At 43.5% G+C, this 21028-nt stretch overlaps 1 protein-coding gene across 15 annotated transcripts in view; it reads right to left on the reverse strand.

Annotated features, from left to right (window-relative positions):
• Positions 1-20243, reverse strand: part of PTPRK (protein tyrosine phosphatase receptor type K) — a 495891-nt gene extending 475648 nt beyond the window's left edge. For all 15 annotated transcript variants that reach the window (XM_080664715.1, XM_080664718.1, XM_080664714.1 and 12 more), the window contains exon 1: positions 19884-20243. In XM_080664715.1, the coding sequence (XP_080520841.1) occupies positions 19884-19980 (97 nt within the window). In that variant the 5' untranslated portion in view covers positions 19981-20243. The remainder of the gene's footprint in view (positions 1-19883) is intronic.
• Between the last annotated feature and the right edge of the window lie 785 nt (positions 20244-21028).

Consider the following 21028-nt stretch of genomic DNA (forward strand, 5'->3'; position numbering starts at 1 on the left):
ACTACTCACACCAACACCTTGGACCAAATATATTCTTCCTGTGCAGTGAGAAACTTGAGCTAAGCAGAAAGACAGTGTTCTTTGGACTTTTCCTAAGATTCAGTTCTGTAATGAATGCTTCAAAAGCCTTCTGATATCTGCATTTTATATCAATGAATCTAAAGCTTATTTTTTAAATATATTTATTGATTCAGAGAGGAAGGAAGAGGGAGAAAGAGATAGAAACATCAATGATGAGAGAGAATCATCGATCGGCTGCACACCCCCTACTGGGGATCGAGCCCGCAACCCAGGTATGTGCCCTTGGCTGGAATCGAACCTGCGACCCGTCAGTCTGCAGGCTGACATTCCATCCACTGAGCCAAACCAGCTAGAGCTAAAGCTTATTGATAAATAAATCCTCCCTAATGGATTTCAACATGGACTAGCCTTTCTCACACAAAATTCTGCTCTGTTGGGAGAGCACTGTAGAAGGGCCCATAATTAAAGAGAATTCACTCACTAGACCCCTCACACCCATATCCAAAATCATAATGCATCCAGTGGTGTGCTGGAGCCAGTCCACACCAGCTCCTGACAGTCAAGTGTTAAAAGTTTCAGCAATATTGTAAGCCAGGTGTTAATCACAACCATTTTTTAAAAGTAAATTAAAGAAACTTACATTTGAATAAATTATACTTAAAACAGAGGTAGTAACTCAAAAGTCATAACTTCCTAATTATCCTATATAATAAAAGCCTAATATGCTAAGTGCCTGGAGGCCCATTCAACCAACCAAAGCATAATATGCTAATGATATGCTAAGGCCGCTCAACTGCTCACTATTATGTGCACTGACCACCATGGGGCAGATGCTCCAACCAGGAGGTTAGCCTGCTGCTGGGGTCCAGCTGATTGGGACTGAGCAAGACGGGCCGGACATGCCCTGGAGCCCTCCCGTGGTCCCTCCCCAGCTGGCCAACCTCCCGCTTCCCTCCCTGGCCCTGATCGTGCACTGGTGAGGTCCCTCAACCTGGCCTGTGCCCTCTCACAAACCAGAACTCCTCGGGGGATGTCAGAGAGCCAGTTTCGGCCGGATCCTGCAGGCCAGGCCTAGGGACCCCACTGGTGCACGAATTTGTGCACGGGGCCTCTAGTTTTACTATGACTATGTTATATTTATGTCCTTGAGGTTATTTACTTCTCTCTTATCTGTATGGTGGGAATACTGCACAATGGTGCGTCCTACACTTCTCTCCACAACTCTGTTCAATGGTGTCACATTGGTCATGTGAAGTCAGACGTAATGGGAGTATTTACATGGTGGAAACTGGCAAATGCTCAAACCGGAACTTGGGTGGTTTTGTTGTTGTTGCTTTTAAGATTTTGATTGTTAAACATTTCCCACCATCACCATCACTTCCTCATTTTTTTTCAGGAGCACTGTGTGCCCATTCTTGGGAATTCTGTGATTGATGATCTTTGGATGCAGAAAAGCCTAAGTAATCACATTACGAGTGAGTGACTATAGTTTCCCCAATGTGCTGATGGGTCTCCCTGACTGTACCTGCCACTCTGATTTATAACTTACTTATTTCTCAGCTCCCCCAACTGATCTGTGATGTCCTGGCGTGCAGGGACTTAGTTACCATTTTCAACTTTTTGCCTTCTGTACTAAACACACTGCCTGGCAGAAAATGGACATCCATGAATTACAGGCATACTTCGGAGATACTGCAGGTTCAGTTCCAGATCCCCACAATAAAGAAAGCATGGTAATGAAGCAAGTCATAACCTTGTTGCTGGTAGGGGCTACTGCCTTCAGTTTGTAAAAACACGACATCCATGAAGCACAGCATAGCAAAGTTTGCCTGTGCTTGGACTTAACCAAATCAACTTGGAAGAAATGAGACAAGCTCTGTCATACACATCTTTTTTTTTTCTTCTTTTCCATCCATTCACATCTTATTGAATGAAGGGGTCCCTAGCTTAACAGCCTAACAGGGATCGCAATCAATCATATGTATTCACAAATCAACTTTGCCTGCCCCAACAAGGTATTGCCCAAAAGAAAGTGCTAATAATTTAGACCGGTATCACCTATTTTGACAAGCTCAAAAATATATTACATTTGACATGCTATCACTAAAGTTTGTCTATTGCAACAGAGTATAGAATAGATATATCTTATTGTCACTGCTCGCGTAAAAACAATACATGATGTAGCTGTAATCCCGAAAACAAATGGGGGCGTCAATAACTAAGAAGTCTCCACCTCAAAGAAACCTCATACTGTTTGTAAAGCACTGGCACCTGAACAGGTAAATGCTGACATGACATTCTGCCCCTCCTTTCTCCCCTCCCTTTACTTGATACCCTTCATAAAATCTCGTAAAAACAATACATGATGTAGCTGTAATCCCGAAAACAAATGGGGGCGTCAATAACTAAGAAGTCTCCACCTTAAAGAAACCTCTTACTGTTTGTAAAGCACTGGCACCTGAACAGGTAAATGCTGACATGACATTCTGCCCCTCCTTTCTCCCCTCCCTTTACTTGATACCCTTCATAAAATCTCATGCTTTTCTACAAAGTTGGCAACTGGGGAAGTTTATGACATAATTATGAGTGAGTGACGGGGGTGGACCAAGTGCCTCAATCTACTAGTATCCAGACTCTCTAAACTGCTGAGAGACTAGAAAAGATCTTCAATGGGTACTCAAGTGAACGATAGGTACCTGTGGGAAATTCAAAGTAATACCCATGGAGTCCTGCATCTAAGAGTAAGGAGTGAAAACAAGCCTCAAAGCAATTCCCAGGCCTCATCTGGGATCTGCATTCCTGAAAAGAACAGGACAGGAAAAGACTCAATCTCCTCTGCTCAATCTCCGAGACTGCCTCAGAGCATGGAGTCAGACCCAACGCCTGGGTCTTCTGGAGACACCTGCCGCCACACTTGCTGGTTTACGGATCTCTCCATCGCCTTCATGAAAAAAGGCTGGGAGCCACAGGCTGACCCACACGGGTTAGGATGTACAGTTCCTGTGCATATTAAACTTAAATTCTCGACGTAAGAAACAAAGATTTTAAAAGTTTGAAACTGACAATTTCCAAGAAGCAAGATCTCAATCCTCCCAAGAATAACAGTTTTGCAGTTGTTGGTGTCTTCTTATTTATTTATTTATTTTTGTGTGTGTGTGTGTGTGTGTGTGTGTGTGTGTGTGTGTGTGTTTTATGCATTTGAAATTAAGGAAGGAACTAAGGAAGATTACATGAAGGTGGAAGAAAGCAAGGGGGGGAGTGGATTGTAAGAGCATGTGGTTTCTTAGGATGGTTACCCCTTCTGTCATTTCAAAGCTGTTAACCTACATGCACAGAACAATGGACAGGCCTGGCTTAAAAACCTTTCACTAAAGAAGTTATAGGTCTGGGGCACAACTACTCATCAGGACCTGCTCAGTTAGGAATTTATGATCTGTAATAATAAAAGTGTCATATGCTAATTAGACCGGATGTCCTTCCGGGCTGCGAGGGAAGCACTGGTCCCGGGTGCGGGAGGGAAGACAGTGCCGGCAGCCGGGGGAAGGAAGGCCTACTCTTGCACAAATTTCATACACCGGGCCTCTTGTGGTTGTTATAATAGTCTTGTTAACGCAAAAGGATGTTGCAACTGTCAACCTACTTTTGCCCACCCCTGTATTAGGAACATCCAGTCAGAATACAAAATTATGTTAAATTGAAAATTATAAAAGCATTTTGTTAGGGTCACCAAAGGAGGAAAGCACGAGGCCAAAAGGGGCAAAGAATTATGATTTATTAGGTCATCTGGAAAACCAGATGGGCTAAGCCCCAAAATGGCACCAGCACGCAGGGATAGGGCGTCCGAGGTTTTAAAGGATTCTAGGAGGGCTTTTTCTGGGTGGAGAATTCTCTGGGTGGGTCCTGAGGTGAAAGATAAAGATCTTAGCAAATGGAATGTGGCCTAAGGGAAAGGGAATGTTGGTTGTGAAGTGGTCTATAGGTCATTTCCCAGGGGAGGGGATACCCGTTCAATTATTTGATCAGACCGTACACATTTATTTTGGTGAGATTCAAACCTACAGTGCAAAGGGCTTCTCTGATAAGAAAGTGGATAATTATACCTGGAGAGCAAATATTTTCCTAACTATAACACATGAAAAAGGGAAGATTGTTCCCATTACAGCCAGAAGAGTGGGAGCAGGAAGGTGAAAGGGTATAGAAAATCTGTAGCTTGAATCAAACGTGAAATCCAGCAGCAACTCTGCCCTTGAGCTACCAGTGGTTGAAAGGTTAGGCACAGCCTCAGGCTCCACAGCACAGGATTCTAAAATGACTCTACCCTGTGGACAGTAGCTTGGGATTAAATGAATTTGAAACTACCTGGGCTGACAGGTTAAATTTCAACAGCGAACTTTAAAAAGAAAGCAAAAAACGTTATCTGGAATTCATAGGTAAATGATGTTCTAAATGTCAGTATGCGTTTACTTAGCCTATGTCAGTCCCATGCAAACAGCCATGCAGATCTCCTTTGCTCATTCTCTAACCTTTTGGGGGAACAACATTCTTTAGGAGCTAAGGAGGCATCTCCTCTCATCGGCTAACAGTATCATTTGGAAATCTGAGTGCTGTTCCCCGACTGGGTGTATCACTGGGATGGAATGGACAAGACACTTCTAGAAGTAATACAGATCGCACTCTTCAGCTTTCTGGTCAACTCCCTTTTTAACCTTTCTCCCCAGTTAAAAGTTTCATACTTTAGTTGAGACTCAGTACCTCCAGGGGGTAAGCAGTTTCATGAATGCCCCAAATTTCCCACCTCCTCCACACTGTCTAAAGCTGAATGGATTTTATTAGTGTGCCAGGCACTCTTTTAAGCACTTGCATTCCGTATTCCTCAAAACAAACATCCAGGATAAGTACTTGAATTGATTCCATTTTACGGATGTGGAAGCCGAAGGCAAGTGGTTCGACTATGTAGCAGGAATATGTTGGAACCAGGAGTCACCCTCAGTAGGCAGGTTCCTAGATCTGTGATCTTCAAGTTTTATTTTCTGAAGGTCCTCTGCTCAAAGATAAAACGGGCACAAAATGTGACTGACTCGACTAAAACAAAAGTTTCCTAAATTTTTATTTTTGAAGCTTGGCAATGTTGGTTTTGCTTAGGAAACAATTTGCACATCTCCCAAATTAAATGTTCTCCTTAACTCACACACTGCAAGCCACGTGGGCCTCCTTTAACCCAGAGGTTCAAAATCTCCATTTCCTGGTAGGGCAATGGGTGTGTTTAAATGACAATACTGTTGCCCCCCTTGAAAATGAATGACCAAAGCACCAGGAATGCAATTTGCCAGCTTCCTTACAGGTGCAAGTGCAGGTGCAGTTGCTGAGGGTCAAGGTCCACCCAGATGCCTGGCCACCCAGATGCCAGGCCTCCCTCTCTCACAGCTGCCCACTGCTCTGGACAACCCACTCCACTGAAGCCACAGGGAGAAGGCTGATAAGAATCTGGACAACAGCAGCAGCTGATAAGCATCTACAGGTCACAGCAAACAGGAATCTGCAGCCAAACAACCAGGGGCTCTCTGCATATGAACGTTCACACTGTGAATGCACCTCAACGCGCGGTCCTCTAAGTGGAGCGCCTCCCCCCACCCCCCCTGGAAACCTTCCTGATCCTGTTTCCAGAGGGAGAGCAAGTGACTGGGAGCCTCCAGAAAGCACAATGCTCTCTCCTCCATCTATCTTGTTTACTCTGATTACTCAACTTTTGGGAAATTCCATTTGGTGGAATTTTACGACCACTGTGGCACAGTTTTGCGTCCTTCTCTGGTAGGCTTCCAGCATTTCGTGGGTAGGCTCAAGGGTATGAAAGACTGCTGATGCGCTGTATTAATCCTGGCAAGTTCCAAAGTGGACCAGCAAATTGCAAGAGACAGGCTTGCGCTTTGAGACCGGCCAAGACACAGGTGTATGGCCGGTTACAAAATAGCCCCGGGTGCACCTGTTAATCATTAGCTACGGAGCTGCTCAAAGTGTACCACTCCCTGCCGAGTCATAAAGTCACATGTGCTCCCAAGGCACAGGGACAATACCTGGCTCACCTGCCAGCATACCCAGGGCCTGACACAGCAGAGGCACATAATAGATGCTCAAATATGTGGGGTAGAAGAACAAATAAAGGGACACAAACCTTATCAGAATCATGCTCCCATTCACTAATAGGCAAACCAGCTGGAACAGCAAGAGTGTTTTTTAATCTCTTCCTAAAAATATTCAAAAAGAAAAACTAGACACACAACTTGCTATATAGCATCACAGTCCTTAAAAGATGTTTACCATTTTTCAATGTAATCACATAATCTTTACTAACATGAATTCGGGGGGTTGTGTTTTATGATACATAACAGAATTACTCATTGCTCACAAGAACCTTACTGACTCTTCTTTATCACCTCACTTTCCCCCAAAACTCAGATATGTAAACAATTTAGACAGGCAGTGTATAACTTAGGCACACAAATATACAAAGCCTCTATTGTTCTCCTTTCCGTTCCTTAGCATATACTTTGTGCCTTCAATAACAATTCCTTTATTACTAACATTTATCTGCCCAACAAAAATATTTACATATTTACGGTAGTTTACAATTATTTTTAAAAAGTACTTTCACGTGTATTACTCATTTTACCTTTAAAAGTGTCCTACTGAGTAACTGGAGAAGAGATTAAAATCACTTTGATTGTAATATTCCCATTTTAGTGATAAGGCCATTCAGGATGAAGCAGAAAGAAATTACCTCCAAACTGCAGAGCCTGAAAGTGACAGCTACTAGTAAGACTGGAGCAGCTTTACAGCAATCCCAATGCGCTGAATGAACATGGTTTCATACACAGATCTCTAAACAAACGTTTTGCTCTCTCTGAAGCAGGTTGCTGCCAACCCCTTCACTGTGAATATTTCCTCACTATTTAAATGTGAGTTTAGATAAAGCAGCAATAATGAGTCAGCGCTGGATAGCACTGTGCTCCAACCTGAGAGGATATTAGACAAATTATTGCAAATGTCATCATTCAGGCATCACAGTTATCACACCTGATAAAGCTATAACACAAGGTAAAAAAAAAAAAAAAAAAGTCGAAGAAAGTAGGCAACACACAGGAGAACAATTTATTAATTTTTTAGGGTAGTAGACAAAGGTGTGTAAAAATAAACCTCCAGTGATAGAAGGAAAAAAAAAAAAACTGGTGACGTCAATAACCCTTCCTCCCCGAGCGAAGTCTTTTTCTCCGCTGTGCCAGGCCAGCTACTGTGGCCAGAGAAGGGCCATTAGCAGCCCTAGAAGTGCCTGGGGAAGTTACACTGCTCCAACCTGGCACAGCCACATCTGGGCCCCTGGTCCTCGTCACACCCAGCTTTCCACCACTAGCACGGACGTGTCTCTAACTACAGGCCAGCTAAATCACTCATTCGAGGGGAGCGGAGGGCTGGGCCAACAGCTGCTACTTCTCTACATTTTATTCATTATTCAGTGCCTCCTTATAGCCACTCTGGCGAATATCCCATGTTGCTCAGATATCATTATAAAGTTAGGCAGAAGAGAGAGGTGAGAAGGTCAAAATCATAAACAAGTTTACTTCCACCTCTGGAGTTTTTCAAAATTGGTTTCCAAAGTGAAGAATTACTAGGTTTTATTCAATTAGAATCATTGATCACAGCTTAGCTTACCCTCTGGCTTCTATTAAAAATAAATACAAGTAGAAAAAGGAGAAACCAAGATGGCGGCACAGGTAAACACCTGAACTGCTGCCTCACACAACAATTTCAAAACTACAACTAAAAGACAAAACGGACATCATCCAGAACCACAGGAAGGCTGGCTGAGTGGAATTTCTACAACTAGAAAAAAAGAGAAAAGCACACTGAGACTCAGAGGAGCAGCAGGAGGCAGAGGTACTGAGATGCGCGCATGGAGAGGACTGGCAACTGAGTGCATGGCTGGCTTTCTCAAGCGGGAGGGAGACAAAAGCTCCCAACTGCGCTGAACTCCAGTTACAGGCGAGACTCTGGGGACCCAGACTCATACAGGGTGAAACTGGAATGTCAGGAAAGAGAAAAGCACACTGAAACTCAGAGGAACTGTGGAAGGCAGAGGTACAGAGGCGCGCACAGAGAGGACAGGCAACTGAGTACGCAGCTGGCTTTCTCAAGAGGGAGGGAGGCAAAAGCTCCCAACTACACTGAACTCCAGTTCCGGGAGAGACTCTGGGGACCCAGACTCACACGGGGAGAAACTAGACTGTCTGGCAGCGGGCGGAACTCAAGGGCGGCTTTCTCTCAGAGGTGGTTGCAGCAATTACCACAGGACACTGAGACACAGGGGCCTATTAGGGCAGGGTTGACAGGAAACCAATGCTGTCTGCTCTGCCCTGAGATTCTACCCCATCCAAGCTGAGCACAGAGGCTTTTGCAGGTCTTGTCTCATAAGGGTATCTCCAGCACAGAGGTTCTCCCGGCATAGACACAGCTGATCCTCACAGCCAATTGGCCTGGAGGTCAATTCCTCCCAGTGATACCAACAACAATCAAGACTTAACTACAACAAGACTGTGCACACAGCCCACAAAGGGGTGCACCAAGAGTGTCCACCTCAGGTTAACTGGGGAGGCTGAGCCACTGGGCCCTATAGGACACCTAGCACACAAAGCCACTCTATCAACTCAGGGAAGCAGCCAAAATATGGAGACAAAGAAACAGATCACAAATGAAAGAAATGGAGGAAAGCAAATGACTGGATATAGAGTTCAAAACCACGGTTATAAGGTTTTTCAAGAATTTTCTAGAAAAGGCCAATAAATTTAGCGAGGCCCTCTAGGATATGAAAATGGACCAACTAGAAATTAAGCATACACTGACTGGAATAAAAAATATTATACAGAGATCTAACAGTAGACTAGAGGATCACAAGAATCAAGTCAAAGATTTGAATTACAAAGAAGCAAAAAACACTCAACCGGAAAAGAAAAAAGAATCCAAAAATATGAAGATAGTGTAAGGAGCCTCTGGGACAACTTCAAGCGTACCAACATCAGAATTATTGTGGTGCCAGAAGAAGAGAGAGAGCAAGATACTGAAAACCTATTTGAAGAAATAATGACAGAAAACTTGCCCCACCTGGTGAAAGAAATAGACTTACAAGTCCAGGAAGCGCACAGAACCCCAAACAAAAGGAATCCAAAGAGGACCACACCAAGACACATCATAATTAAAATGCCAAGAGCAAAAGACAAAGAGAGTATCTTAAAAGCAGCAAGAGAAAAACAGTTAATTACCTACAAGGGAGCACCCATACAACTGTCAGCTGATTTCTCAACAGAAACTATGCAGGCCAGACGGGAGTGGCAAGAAATATTCAAAGTGATGAATAGCAAGAACCTACAGCCAAGATTACTCTACCCAGCAAAGCTATCATTCAGAATTGAAGGGTGATAAAGAGCTTCACAGATAAGAAAAGCTAAAGGAGTTCATCACCACCAAACCAGTATTATATGAAATGCTGAAAGGTATTCTTTAAGAAGAGGAAGAAGAAGAAAAAGGTAAAGATAACAATTATTAACAACAAATACATATCTATCAACAAGTGAATCTAAAAATCAAGTGAATAAAAAAATCTGATGAACAGAATAAACTGGTGAATATAATATAATCAGGGGCATAGAAAGGGAGTGGACTGACAATTCTCAGGGGGAAAGGGGTGTGGGGGGTGCGGGAAGAGACTGGACAAAAATCGTACACCTACAGATGAGGACAGTGGAGGGGGGGTAAAGGCAGAGGGTGGGGTGGGAACCGGGTGGAGGGGAGCTATGGGGGAAAAAAGAGGAACAATTGTAATAATCTGAACAATAAAGATTCATTAAATTAATAAATAAATAAATAAATAATAAATACATGTATACATGCAAACAAGCAGTTCTTCTCTGAGATATTAAATATTATCACCTCATATTTGGATTACTGTTCTAAACAAAGCCAATCATTAAGTCAGGTTTGCATTGAGAAACAGTGTTTTACAACTTCAGATTGTAAAACCAAAATAATTAAAGAAGACATTGAATAACAATTATCTATATAAATTACCATTAAGCAAAAACAATGTGTATGTGGTAATAACAATGACCTAAAAATAGAAATCTTGAGTTTGAACTCAAGTTCTTCCAAGCTGTATGACTTTGGGCAAAGTTCTGTCCATTTTTAATGTTGGACTTAATCAATACTAAGACAATGAATATAATAAAATTTGTACTTTAAAGCAGGGTTTAAAAGGAACCCACCCCCCCCCCCAAAAAAAAAAAACCCTAAGTTATGAACAGCTGATCTGTAACGCCCATGTGCAACTTGCCTCTTCCTCCTCCAGCCCCTTCCCCTTGGAGACTAAGGCTGAGGCCACCATGTTTTCCTGATGTTACCACCTAGTGGTCCAGAGCTGAGAACCATCTGATCTATCTTTCCCTACCATCTCCTTCCTTCCCCTCAGGATTATAAATACTCACAGGTGGCAACTTCCTCTTTCTTTGCTTTTATTGCTCCCACATTATTTTTTTTTAATATATTTTATTGATTTTTTACAGAGATAAAGGGAAAGAGATAGAGAGTTAGAAACATCCATCAGCTGCCTCCTGCACACCTCCCACTGGGGATGTGCCACCAACCAAGGTACATGCCCTTGACCAGAATCAAACCCGGGACCCTTCAGTCCGCAGGCCGACACTCTATCCACTGAGCCAAACCGGTTAGGGCTCCCACATTATTTAACAAGCAGACTGCAGTTTGGTTGCCTTTCCACAACCCAATCCCCTCTATGTTGACAACTGATGGTTTGATCCAAATTCCTGCACCACCCCCCTCACCCCTTTACCCACCCCTTCCCTACCCCACATCAGTCCATATGACCTGGCTGAGGACCTACAACTGAAGCCAAAATCCTAGTAAACTAAGCCAATCAGCACACGGACTTTCCCTCAGTCATGGGCTGGACACACAATCTACTTGATTCATAGTGAACCTCAGAGCCTTTTCAGGTGCAACCAGCACATAAGTTCATATTTTCCTAATGGACTGGAACCTGGGATCTTGTGGCTTAGGAGCTGTTGAACCTACCTGGTCTCTAAATATGGGCCCTCAGAACAAAGCTCCTGGAGCCCCCCCGGAACTAAGTTGAGCAGGCATTGAGAGAGCATGTCCCCAAAGGAATTATGTGAACTCCTAAGTCAAGCAGTTTTTTCTTATATTGTCCCATAGTTATCCTCAGGAATTATGTGAACTCCTAAGCTCCATCTTGACTGTCAGCTGGAGGACACGATAAATTCCCCTTTTGTTGCAAGCAGTCTGGGTTGCACTTTCTGACAACATGCAACCCAAAACATGTCTAATTGTTACACATGTGAAATACTCAATAATGAATTTGGCTCTACTAGATCCTCATGCTGTCATCTAAGGCAAGTTATTACTTAACCTCTCTTGGCCTCCATCTGCAAAATGAAGATGCTTTCAATATCAAATAATTATCATGAGAATTTAAAATTATGTAAAACATTGATCATAAGACCTGGCAGGTCGTAGGCACTCAATATGTGGCAGCTTCCATTGTTTTTGCAATTGCTTTCAGGAAATCTCTGCTCTCCAATGTGTAAGAGAAAAAGTAAACTGGATTATTGCTGACAATAATAAAATCAGAGAACTAATACAAAAGTCTAGAAAAAGTAACAAGTCAAAGCCTTCAGACATTAAGGCCCTCGAACATATATGGAAGTACCTTTCAGAGCGCCTATCCATTACCCAGTTCTCTAACACTGATCTGTCCACAATGAACCCTCTTCCTTTATTTATTTTTTTTTAATATATTTTATTGATTTTTTACAGAGAGGAAGGAAGAGGGATAGAGAGTTAGAAACATCGATGAGAGAGAAACATCGATCAGCTGCCTCTTGCACACCTCCTATTGGGGATGTGCCCGCAACCAAGTTACGTGCCCTTGACCGGAATCGAACCTGGGACCTTTCAGTCCGCAGGCTGACGCTCTATCCACTGAGCCAAACCGGTTTTGGCAAACCCTCTTCCTTTAAACACCAGTATCTAACATAGGTCAGTGTAAAAAGTCTTGCCTTGTCATTTATTCATTAACCAGAACTATTGTTTTCATGTTTTGAACAATACAGTTTAAGCAGGCTTTCATTTACAGTATCAAACCCTAAACTCCAGCTCCCAGTAACAGCACAATACAACCAACTACGATGGGTTAACATTAATTTATACTACTTGTTTTCCATTAGTCTCTGCCATGACCGTGTCTTATGCCAGTATTTTCTGAATCGCTAGCAAATGGCAAAAACAAATAGAGCGGTCGTGATTTAATCAGACTTCAATGTTGAAACAACCAGCAAACGTAGACACATTTAGAATAGTAAATGGTAGCAAAACACACTTACAGGCTCATTAATAAGAAGGCAATTAGGTCTTCTGGGAGAATTCATTTCCAAAAGAATGCTAAAGCAAGCTATAAAATGCAAGTAAAATTGTGTTTTGACATGAATAGTGTGCACTGTCTATTACATCATAATTTTTCTCTTGAGAGAACTGACAAGAATCTCTGTTCTTAAATATGAACACAAAACATAGCAAAAAGAACACCAGTGATAGTGAATGTATTCTAACTCCTATTCACTGTATTTGGCCTATCAAGGAGTTCCTTATTACAAAGACACTTTAAAAAGACAGGAAAAAAAAAGAAATATAAAACAAGAAACTGCTGCTACTAGTAATATCAGAGAAAATACTATTTTCTGTATCAACATATCAATAACACATATCAGTGATTAGCATATATCATGTTTGGCTCCTTGGATAATAGGCTTACCTTCAAATATGCTTATACAACAAGTTTATAACCAAAACTACTTAGCTTTATTTTTATTCTCTTATAAAAATCCTTCTTTCAAAACTGTCCGCGTACTCTTTAAAAACCTGCATAGTATTGTTGTTTTGGTGTGTTAAATTATAATTAAGTAAATACTGATCAGAAATATAATTCCAGGGAAATTTGTTTCATGTTATAATTAATCCTTTCACAATACTCTTAGAATTCTACAGTAAAGTGCATGTGGCAATTATTTTCAAGCTGAGTTGGTTTTGCGTGTGTGTGTGTTTTTTGTCATCCTAGTGTTTCTCAAAATTATATGTTCAAGCATATCACCTGAAGATTTTATTAAAATGCAGAGTCTGGGTGGGCTCTGACAGGTCATCTATCACAAGACCATCACAACTTTGAATACTGCTGGTCCACTAACCACACAATTCAAGTAGCAGAAGTCTAGGGCCCTTTGCAATTGAGGGGTCCAATGACCATGACGCTATCAGCTATCACTCCCTAGGTGGGCAGTGAGGGCGCCTGGAAAGGCTTCCTCTCTACTCTTGAATTTGCTCACGGACCTAAGGCGAATCATGTCAAGGACCTGTGCCCAGCCTGCCACTTACAGCTGCTAAGTCACCCCACTACCAAACAAGGATTAGGGGTATTTCTGTAGCTGGTCAGCTGCTGCCCTGGACCGGGTTTGGAGAGGCAGCCTACAATCAGCTGGTTAAGGAGCAGGCTGCATTGGGAAGTGTTTATATAAATAGATTTCCATCTGGAAGAAGATTTATTATATTTTCATTAAAAGTAGAGCATAGTACTCATAGTTCACTTATCTTCCATTTCAGTTTTTTCACCTATGAGATACAGAAAATAATTAAGTCCAATATTCTTTTCAAAAATATAAGTATAGGGGCTTGACCCCATCTCTAGATGTCCTTAGCTTCCTTGTAACCTGAACCTTTGGACAATGAAGTTCTATCACTGTTAAGATGTGTGTGTGTGTGTGTGTGTGTGTGTGTGTGTGTGTAAATACATATTTACATCTTTCACCTTTCCCAGCAAATAAATGCAAACAAACTCAACTAGGCACTGTTTTATTTGGCTTTATTTCCAAGTTCCTCTTAGTAAAATAATTTCTAGAATGATACTTGTAGAAGGTTCTACCAGCACTGCCCTGTTCATCATTTTTACTAACAGAGCTCTACAATCTCATAAAGTGGAAACATGGATTATTTCATTAAGGACTACTTAATTTGCTCCTAAAACAATGGTAAGTGACAAAATAAGCCACTTGTAGTTTTTATAGATTATCAACACACAGAGAAGAATGCCAAAACATTCAGACTGAGTTAAGTGGGGAAATGGCCATGTTCCACCACGTGATCAATGCGATCTTTACATCCCGAACTGATGTTTTCCCAGAATCTCAACAATCTGACAACCCTCAACAAAACCGAGTTTTTTTAATTATGCAAATCCAGTTTTATTACTAGAATATTAGCTGCAAACCAAAAGAATTCCCACCAGAATGCCACAGGAAAGCAAACATAGCTCTCACAACAGAATCTTTATGGAACCAATAAAACCTTATATGGGGAACTATGTTTCTTTAAGAAAATTTTTCATAAACACATTTTCATTAAGATGGAGTTTAAAGTTTATAAACTACCTCCAGAGTTTGCATTGATATCAAACATTCAAACATAATTTTTAAAATGTTTTCCAAAGCAAAGCTGTATGTAACTTATCTCATGTATCTCAAAATACCCAGCAATGTGGCACTCAAAATTTCTATTCCCATTTACTAAAAGGAACTTAAAGTTTCTCTTCCATTCAGAGCTATATAAGCACAAACAAATACATCTTTTGTGACATTAAAAGATTATTTTATGGATGGGCAAGTTTCTTTTTGGCTCTAATTGAAATGAAAATTAGCCTGATTGATGTACTTACTTACTTAGTCATCAAATATCAGTTTGAAACATGTCAAGATATGATAAAATACCATTATTCAGTAACTATGACAAACATGAGTTTTGATGAAAAAACAAGTCAAAAGCAATTATAACTGTTTTAGGCAAAGAGAAACACCATTTGATAGAGGAACACAATCCGAATATACATGATCAAATGGAAGCGTCTGAGAGGCATGCACAGAAGGAAATTTTTAGAAATGAAAGTGTTTGGACAAAGGCAAAGGATGATTCCAATAAACAAGACAAAATATGTCTTTTTTTTCCTCTTTAGAAATTAAAGATCAAACACACACACTCACACATGTGCCCACATACCCCAGCATCCTTTGTTTTTTCCTTTAAGAACAATCTGTAAACTTTCTCACTGTTTCCTGCTCTTACATCTTCCAGAATCCCTGACTTCCGGACCTGCATAAAGAGCAAGTAGGGGAAATGGGAACAGCACCGGACAGATGACATCAGCATCTTCTGTTCCTCTGAGGGGCAGATGCTTGTTTAGCACGACTTACACCGTCTTTAATACCACCCTGAGCAGACCTAGAACCCTGAACTTCAAAAGGACTAGAAGGCAACAACACAGTTTCTCTACATAGGACCCTATTACATGAATTAAAATTTTAAAGGCCATAATAATGTGTAGCAAACCATCACTGCTAAAAATATAAGATTTGGTAGGACCGGCCAGTGTGGCTCAGTGGTTGAGGGTCAACCTATGAACCAGGAGGTCATGGTTCAATTCCCAGTCAGGGAACATACCTGGATTGCGGGCTCCATCCCCAGTGGGAGGTATGCAGGATGCAGCTGATCAATGATTCTCTCTCATCATTGATGTTTCTCTCTCGCTCTCCCTCTCCCTTCCTCTCTGAAATCAATAAAAGTATATTTAAAAGAACGATCTGGTAGGAGGATTGGTGTGTGCTCTGGGTAGTGGTTGAGTCATATTTTAAGAACGGCCAGCACTAAAAGGTATTTGGTGAAAACAAAAAGACTGATTTTGTGTATGTGCACGTGGGGCTTCGTTGCTGCCGGAGAAGAATGGGAAGGAGTGTGGGAGAGGGGAGCAGTGGCACGGGGCCTGATTTTTCTTTGAAATTCACATTTATGAATACAAAGAGAAGAGCTGTCAGCAGCACACATGCCAAAGCCCAACTGCAGCCAGAGCTGCCTCTGCCGTCTGGGTAGGCCAGGCACAGAATGACATCTTGCAATCTAGGAAAATCAACAGAGTGGAACATAAGAAGACCAGGGAGTCAAAAACCGGCCCCGGAAATAACCAGATACACTGTATTGCTCAGGATGAGAATCTGGAGTTTTAATGAACTGAGAGACTGACGGACTGTGGCCAATCCAAACCAGAAGACCAAAAAGCAAACCTTCATACAAGCTGTCTCTGATAGAATGTCCTGGTGGGAAATACGTGTAAGAGAAATTAACCTCACCGACGAAGACATCGAGGAGTCAGGTCCTAGGAGAGGGGCCGGGCTCAGTGGCAGGGACTGAGGAGTCCGGTGAGTGTCTGCTTACAGTGTGCTGTGCCAGAACCAGATTCAAGGCAGGATCCTGAGCTGCACTCCAGGCTCACATCATACCAGAGAGACAATAGTCCCTCTCTAGGTCACTGGTAAGACTGCATCTAAAAAGCTGCATATTTTTCTCCACGCCGAAATGAAAAAGCTCAACAACCAACAGTTACTTGAACAAACAGCTAAGAAAATGGACTTAAAATATATTAGCTAGAATACATAGGGATGTCGATAATGACTCTTCCCCAGATTTAACTAAAGATTTACATGAGGTAAGTAAAAATATAAAAATTAAAAGATAATTTTTCTCACTGTGAAATTATGGCCTGGCCAATCTGGGATGTTGATGTTTAATAATGATTAAAATAAGTGACTGGCCAAGTGGGACACAAACAAACTATCTGAACAGCCTATACTCACTAGGAGATAGTGCAGGAGTACGTAAAGGCAGAAGTCAAGGCACATGGCTACTTTAATGTATGATTACAACCCAGACAGCTGCATAATGCTTTAAAATTTACAGTGCCAGTTCACATAAATTATTTTATATGACCTTCATCAAAACCATGTGGAAAGGTCAGAATGCGTTTTATTATCCCCATTTTATAGATGAGCAGGTTGAGTTTCTAAGTTACCACATCTGTGACTGGGTTTGTCAGTCATCAGAGTCCTAGTACAGAAAACTTTCTTACATCATGATATCAAAAGATGAGAGTTATACAACCCAGTGAATAAACTTCAATACATCTTTGTGCTTCTATGCCTCAGTCTCCCCAGATGTAACATATGACACTGGTGTCATTTGAAGTGAGAGATTAACTTGAAAGAATGTAAATATAAGTTGATATTTATAGACAGTTCTGGTTTGAAAGAGGCTCACCGAGCAATAGTTTTACACTTTAACTCTAAATGCTAAGACTGAAGTCACAATGATGAAAATATTCTTAAATTTGTGATTAAACAAAGTATACTGGATGAGTACCTACATCAAAGATCAAACAATCCTCAGTTTTTCAAAATTTGCTTTTGAAACTTAGTACATTAGAAACCACATGATATGATCTAAAAGTGGTAAATTGGCCTAAATGGGTATGATTTGAAAAATACACGAAACAGGTTATTTTAAAATTCTGTTAATACATATTCATTTTAGACTTTAAAGCACTTTTATTTAAATGTCTCTCAAAATAAAAGTTCATCATTTAAAGAACAATATCAGAAAATCAGCAAGAAATAGCACACCACCAATCTCAATCTATGTCTATGCAACAAATCTGACTGACAAAAGGCTGAATACAATAGGGCACCAAATGACTTATGATAGCCAGAAAATGAACATTTTTTTTTTTTTTGCAAAATAAACTTTTAATTTATGGAGAAAGGCAGATCCACAACCTGACTTTAAACTGTGGAATCAAAGGCATTAATTTCTGGACATATCTGTAAATCCTGAATGGCAAAGTTTTGAGATACAGTTCAGGGGATACTGCATATTAGGATTGCTCATCCTTTTACTTAAAATGTAATATAAAGTCAAATGTTTTGCTTTGTCTCTCCAGAAAAGCCAGGCATGTTTAATCAAATTACTTTTACTGCAGGTCTAGGGGAATAATTGTTCATTAGAGATATCTGATGAACATTCTGCTGGAGGAAATTTAATATTTACTCTCTCGTTAAAATGGGTAAATAACATTTGAAAACAGAAGAAAAGTTTCCTTACTGCTGAAAATACAGCCATCAGCTGTTGAGACATTAACTGTTGCAACTGTAGAATACATGTAAGTTTAATCATGCAACTGGTAGAATTCAAACTTTCAATTAACAAACTACATGCTTTTTCAAGCATAGGCTCTCCGTGCAGGGATAAACACGGTGAAGAAATCAATACCCACTCCAACTTGCCTGCATACAATGACTTAGATCAAGCACGGTTCCAGGTTCCGATACTAATGGGCATTATATGTCACAGGTGCATGCAGTAATGCTTACTTCAGAAAGAATTAAATTAAGCCATCAGGTCATTCATTCATTGCATAGAGCTGGCTGTCCTTTGCATCCATCATCCATATACATAGCTTTTCGTCTACACGCTGCATTTCATAATCTGCCTGAGTGAACAACGCCTGGATCCGCTAACTCCTTTTATAGAGTTCTAAAGAGGGGAGAGGGGAAGGAAGGGAAATAAACAGTACTCCGGATCCCAACCATTTGAGTTTATTTCCTGGGAACCGGGCAGCCAAAACACGAGGGAAACAGACGTGTGCAAAGTAAGTTGGTTCTCCGCGTCCTACGGCCTCCGCCAGGAGCGCGGCTGTTGCTTCCCCGGTCTTCCCCAGCGCCCCTCGGCCACCTCTGCGTCTCCATCTGCACCGCGAAACAGGCAGCAGATGCGCTCGCCAGCAAGGCTGTGCTGGGGGGATTGGCCACAAAGTTGCTAGGATCGGCGGGAAGCAGACAGGCGCCCGGGAGCCCGCTCCCCAGCGTCCACCTGGTGAAACTCCAGAGCCCCCAGAGGAGAGAACGAAAGAAGCAACCACCGGGAAGAATAACAAAACTGGAAGGGAACACAGGACCGGACCGGGAGAGACCGGTTTTCGTGGACTCTCCTAAGTGGCTTTACCAAGGGTTCTAGGTAACCCTAGGGACCGCGCCACATCCCTCCTTTGGGGTACTCCTAGCGGGCGGCAATCATTTGCAGTCCCCATCACCCAGACCCGCTCCGGGAATGGCTGTGCTCCAACACCGGGGGTCAGGCTTCCCGGACCCAGCTCCCAGTCCTCGCTGCCCAGGACCGCTCGGTGTGGATCCTTAGGCTCCTATTTCAAAACATGAAATGAACACACGGAACCTACTCCGCTCAGTGCCCTAACGCAAAGGACAAAGCCAGGAGCTGCCCGACGCCGGGGGAGGGGAGAGAGACTGGGGGAGGGACCGGGAAGTAGTTAGACAATAGTCAGGGGAGGTTATTCCCGGGACAAAAAGCACCTGGCAAAGCGCGCCGAGGTCAGTCCTTTGGAGCCTCCACGTTTCTGACAATGGCTTCCCGGGGAAATGTTTTTGAATACCCAGGTGGCAGACAGCAACAACCGTGCGCCACGAGCAACAGAGTCGCCGTCCTCGGAGTCGTAACTACTTTTTCTCCCCCTGTTCCCCAGCTCCGTGCAGCCTGCGCTGGACACCGAGGCTTCCAGTTTCCCAGGAAAAGCAATGTCTCACTCACTCCCGCACAGCCCAGCCAGCCTGCGCCGGGAGCGAGGAACAATGCGTCGCGAAGACAAAAGTTACCTGCGCCAAGTGGCGCCCAGCCCGGGGCCCCGAGTCCCACCTGGCACAAACTCTGGGGACATCTCTCCCTCTGCCCTGTGCCCCCTGACCCCGGGCCGAGAAAGCTTCCCCCAAGTCCTAGCCTCTGGCCCTGGCCCCGGCGAGGAGCCTCTGCACCCCTCCAGGGCCCGGGCAGTCATCGGGGCCACTCACCTGCGGAGAACTGGCCTCGGGCCGACCCCAGCAGAGGCCAAGGGGAGAGGAGCAAGAACGCCACCAAAGCAGGCAGCGCCGCCGCTGCTGTATCCATGTCGACTTTGGGAGAAGTTTCAAGCAGCTTTGCAAAGAGCTGCCCGGAGGATCGCAGCGAAATCCACGACTGGGGTGCCGGCCGGGCCTCGCGGGGTGCGAGCGGGAAGTCCCCAGCCGCCCGCCGGCACTTTTCCCTTTTCAGTGGTCGCCAAACTACCTCTGGGGCGCCGAGGTCGCTCGCGTCGCCGGTTGGCCGCGGCGGCAGCTCTCCATGGCTCGGAGGAGGCTGCTCCTGTTAGCCAAGAGTTACTTTGCTCGGGGAGGGACGGGGGCGGAGCCGGGGGGTGACGTAGCCCCGCGGGCTCCGGGCGCTTCGGAGGAATGCAGGCTCGGGCGCGGCGCCGCCGCCTCCTGCCGGAGAGACGCGCGCTAGCCGGGCCGCGCGCCCCGCGCCCCGCGCCGCCTTTGTTCGCTGCCCGGCCCCGCCGCCCGCCGCCGCTCGGAGGGAGCGCGGGCGGTAAAGGGGACCCGGCCGGGTTCGCCGTCCACTTCCAGAAAGCAGAGTGTGAGATGCGCGAGTTTGGTAAGCGGTGTGGCCAGACCACTGAGGACCCGCGCAGACAAATCGCCGCCGCCCCAGCAAAGGCGCGCTGGCGTCAGGTTCCCAAGGTCCCAAGGTGGAGGTCCCACCGGAGCGACGGCGCGTAGGAAGGGGGAGGAGGGTGTAGAGCACCCAAAGAAACATCCACCTGCATGGATACCTCACTGCTTCTTATTCATGTATAAGGAACAAGACACCTTCCCCCATAGAACACTTACTGTTCCATAGTCCTATAAAAATAAAACTTGAACCAAAATAAACGTACGGTAACTTTCCAGTGTGAGCAGCTGGCACGTCTCCTTCCTGGTTTATTTGTCATTTGCAGAATTTTTGGATTTGCCCTCTGCTTCACTGACTTCGCTGTTGTTCTAAAACCTTTCGGCCTCTTTCCACTTCTTCCCTCAGGAAGAACCTGAGAACCCAGGGCTTTACTAGCCTTTCCTTTCACATAGGTCTGCTGGAGTGGAAAAGGGGTTTGTTTGTTTGTAATATCCAATAGCTATGT

The sequence above is a fragment of the Plecotus auritus genome, assembly GCF_963455305.1.
Source record: "Plecotus auritus genome assembly, chromosome: 4".
NCBI classification, from domain to species: domain Eukaryota; kingdom Metazoa; phylum Chordata; class Mammalia; order Chiroptera; family Vespertilionidae; genus Plecotus; species Plecotus auritus.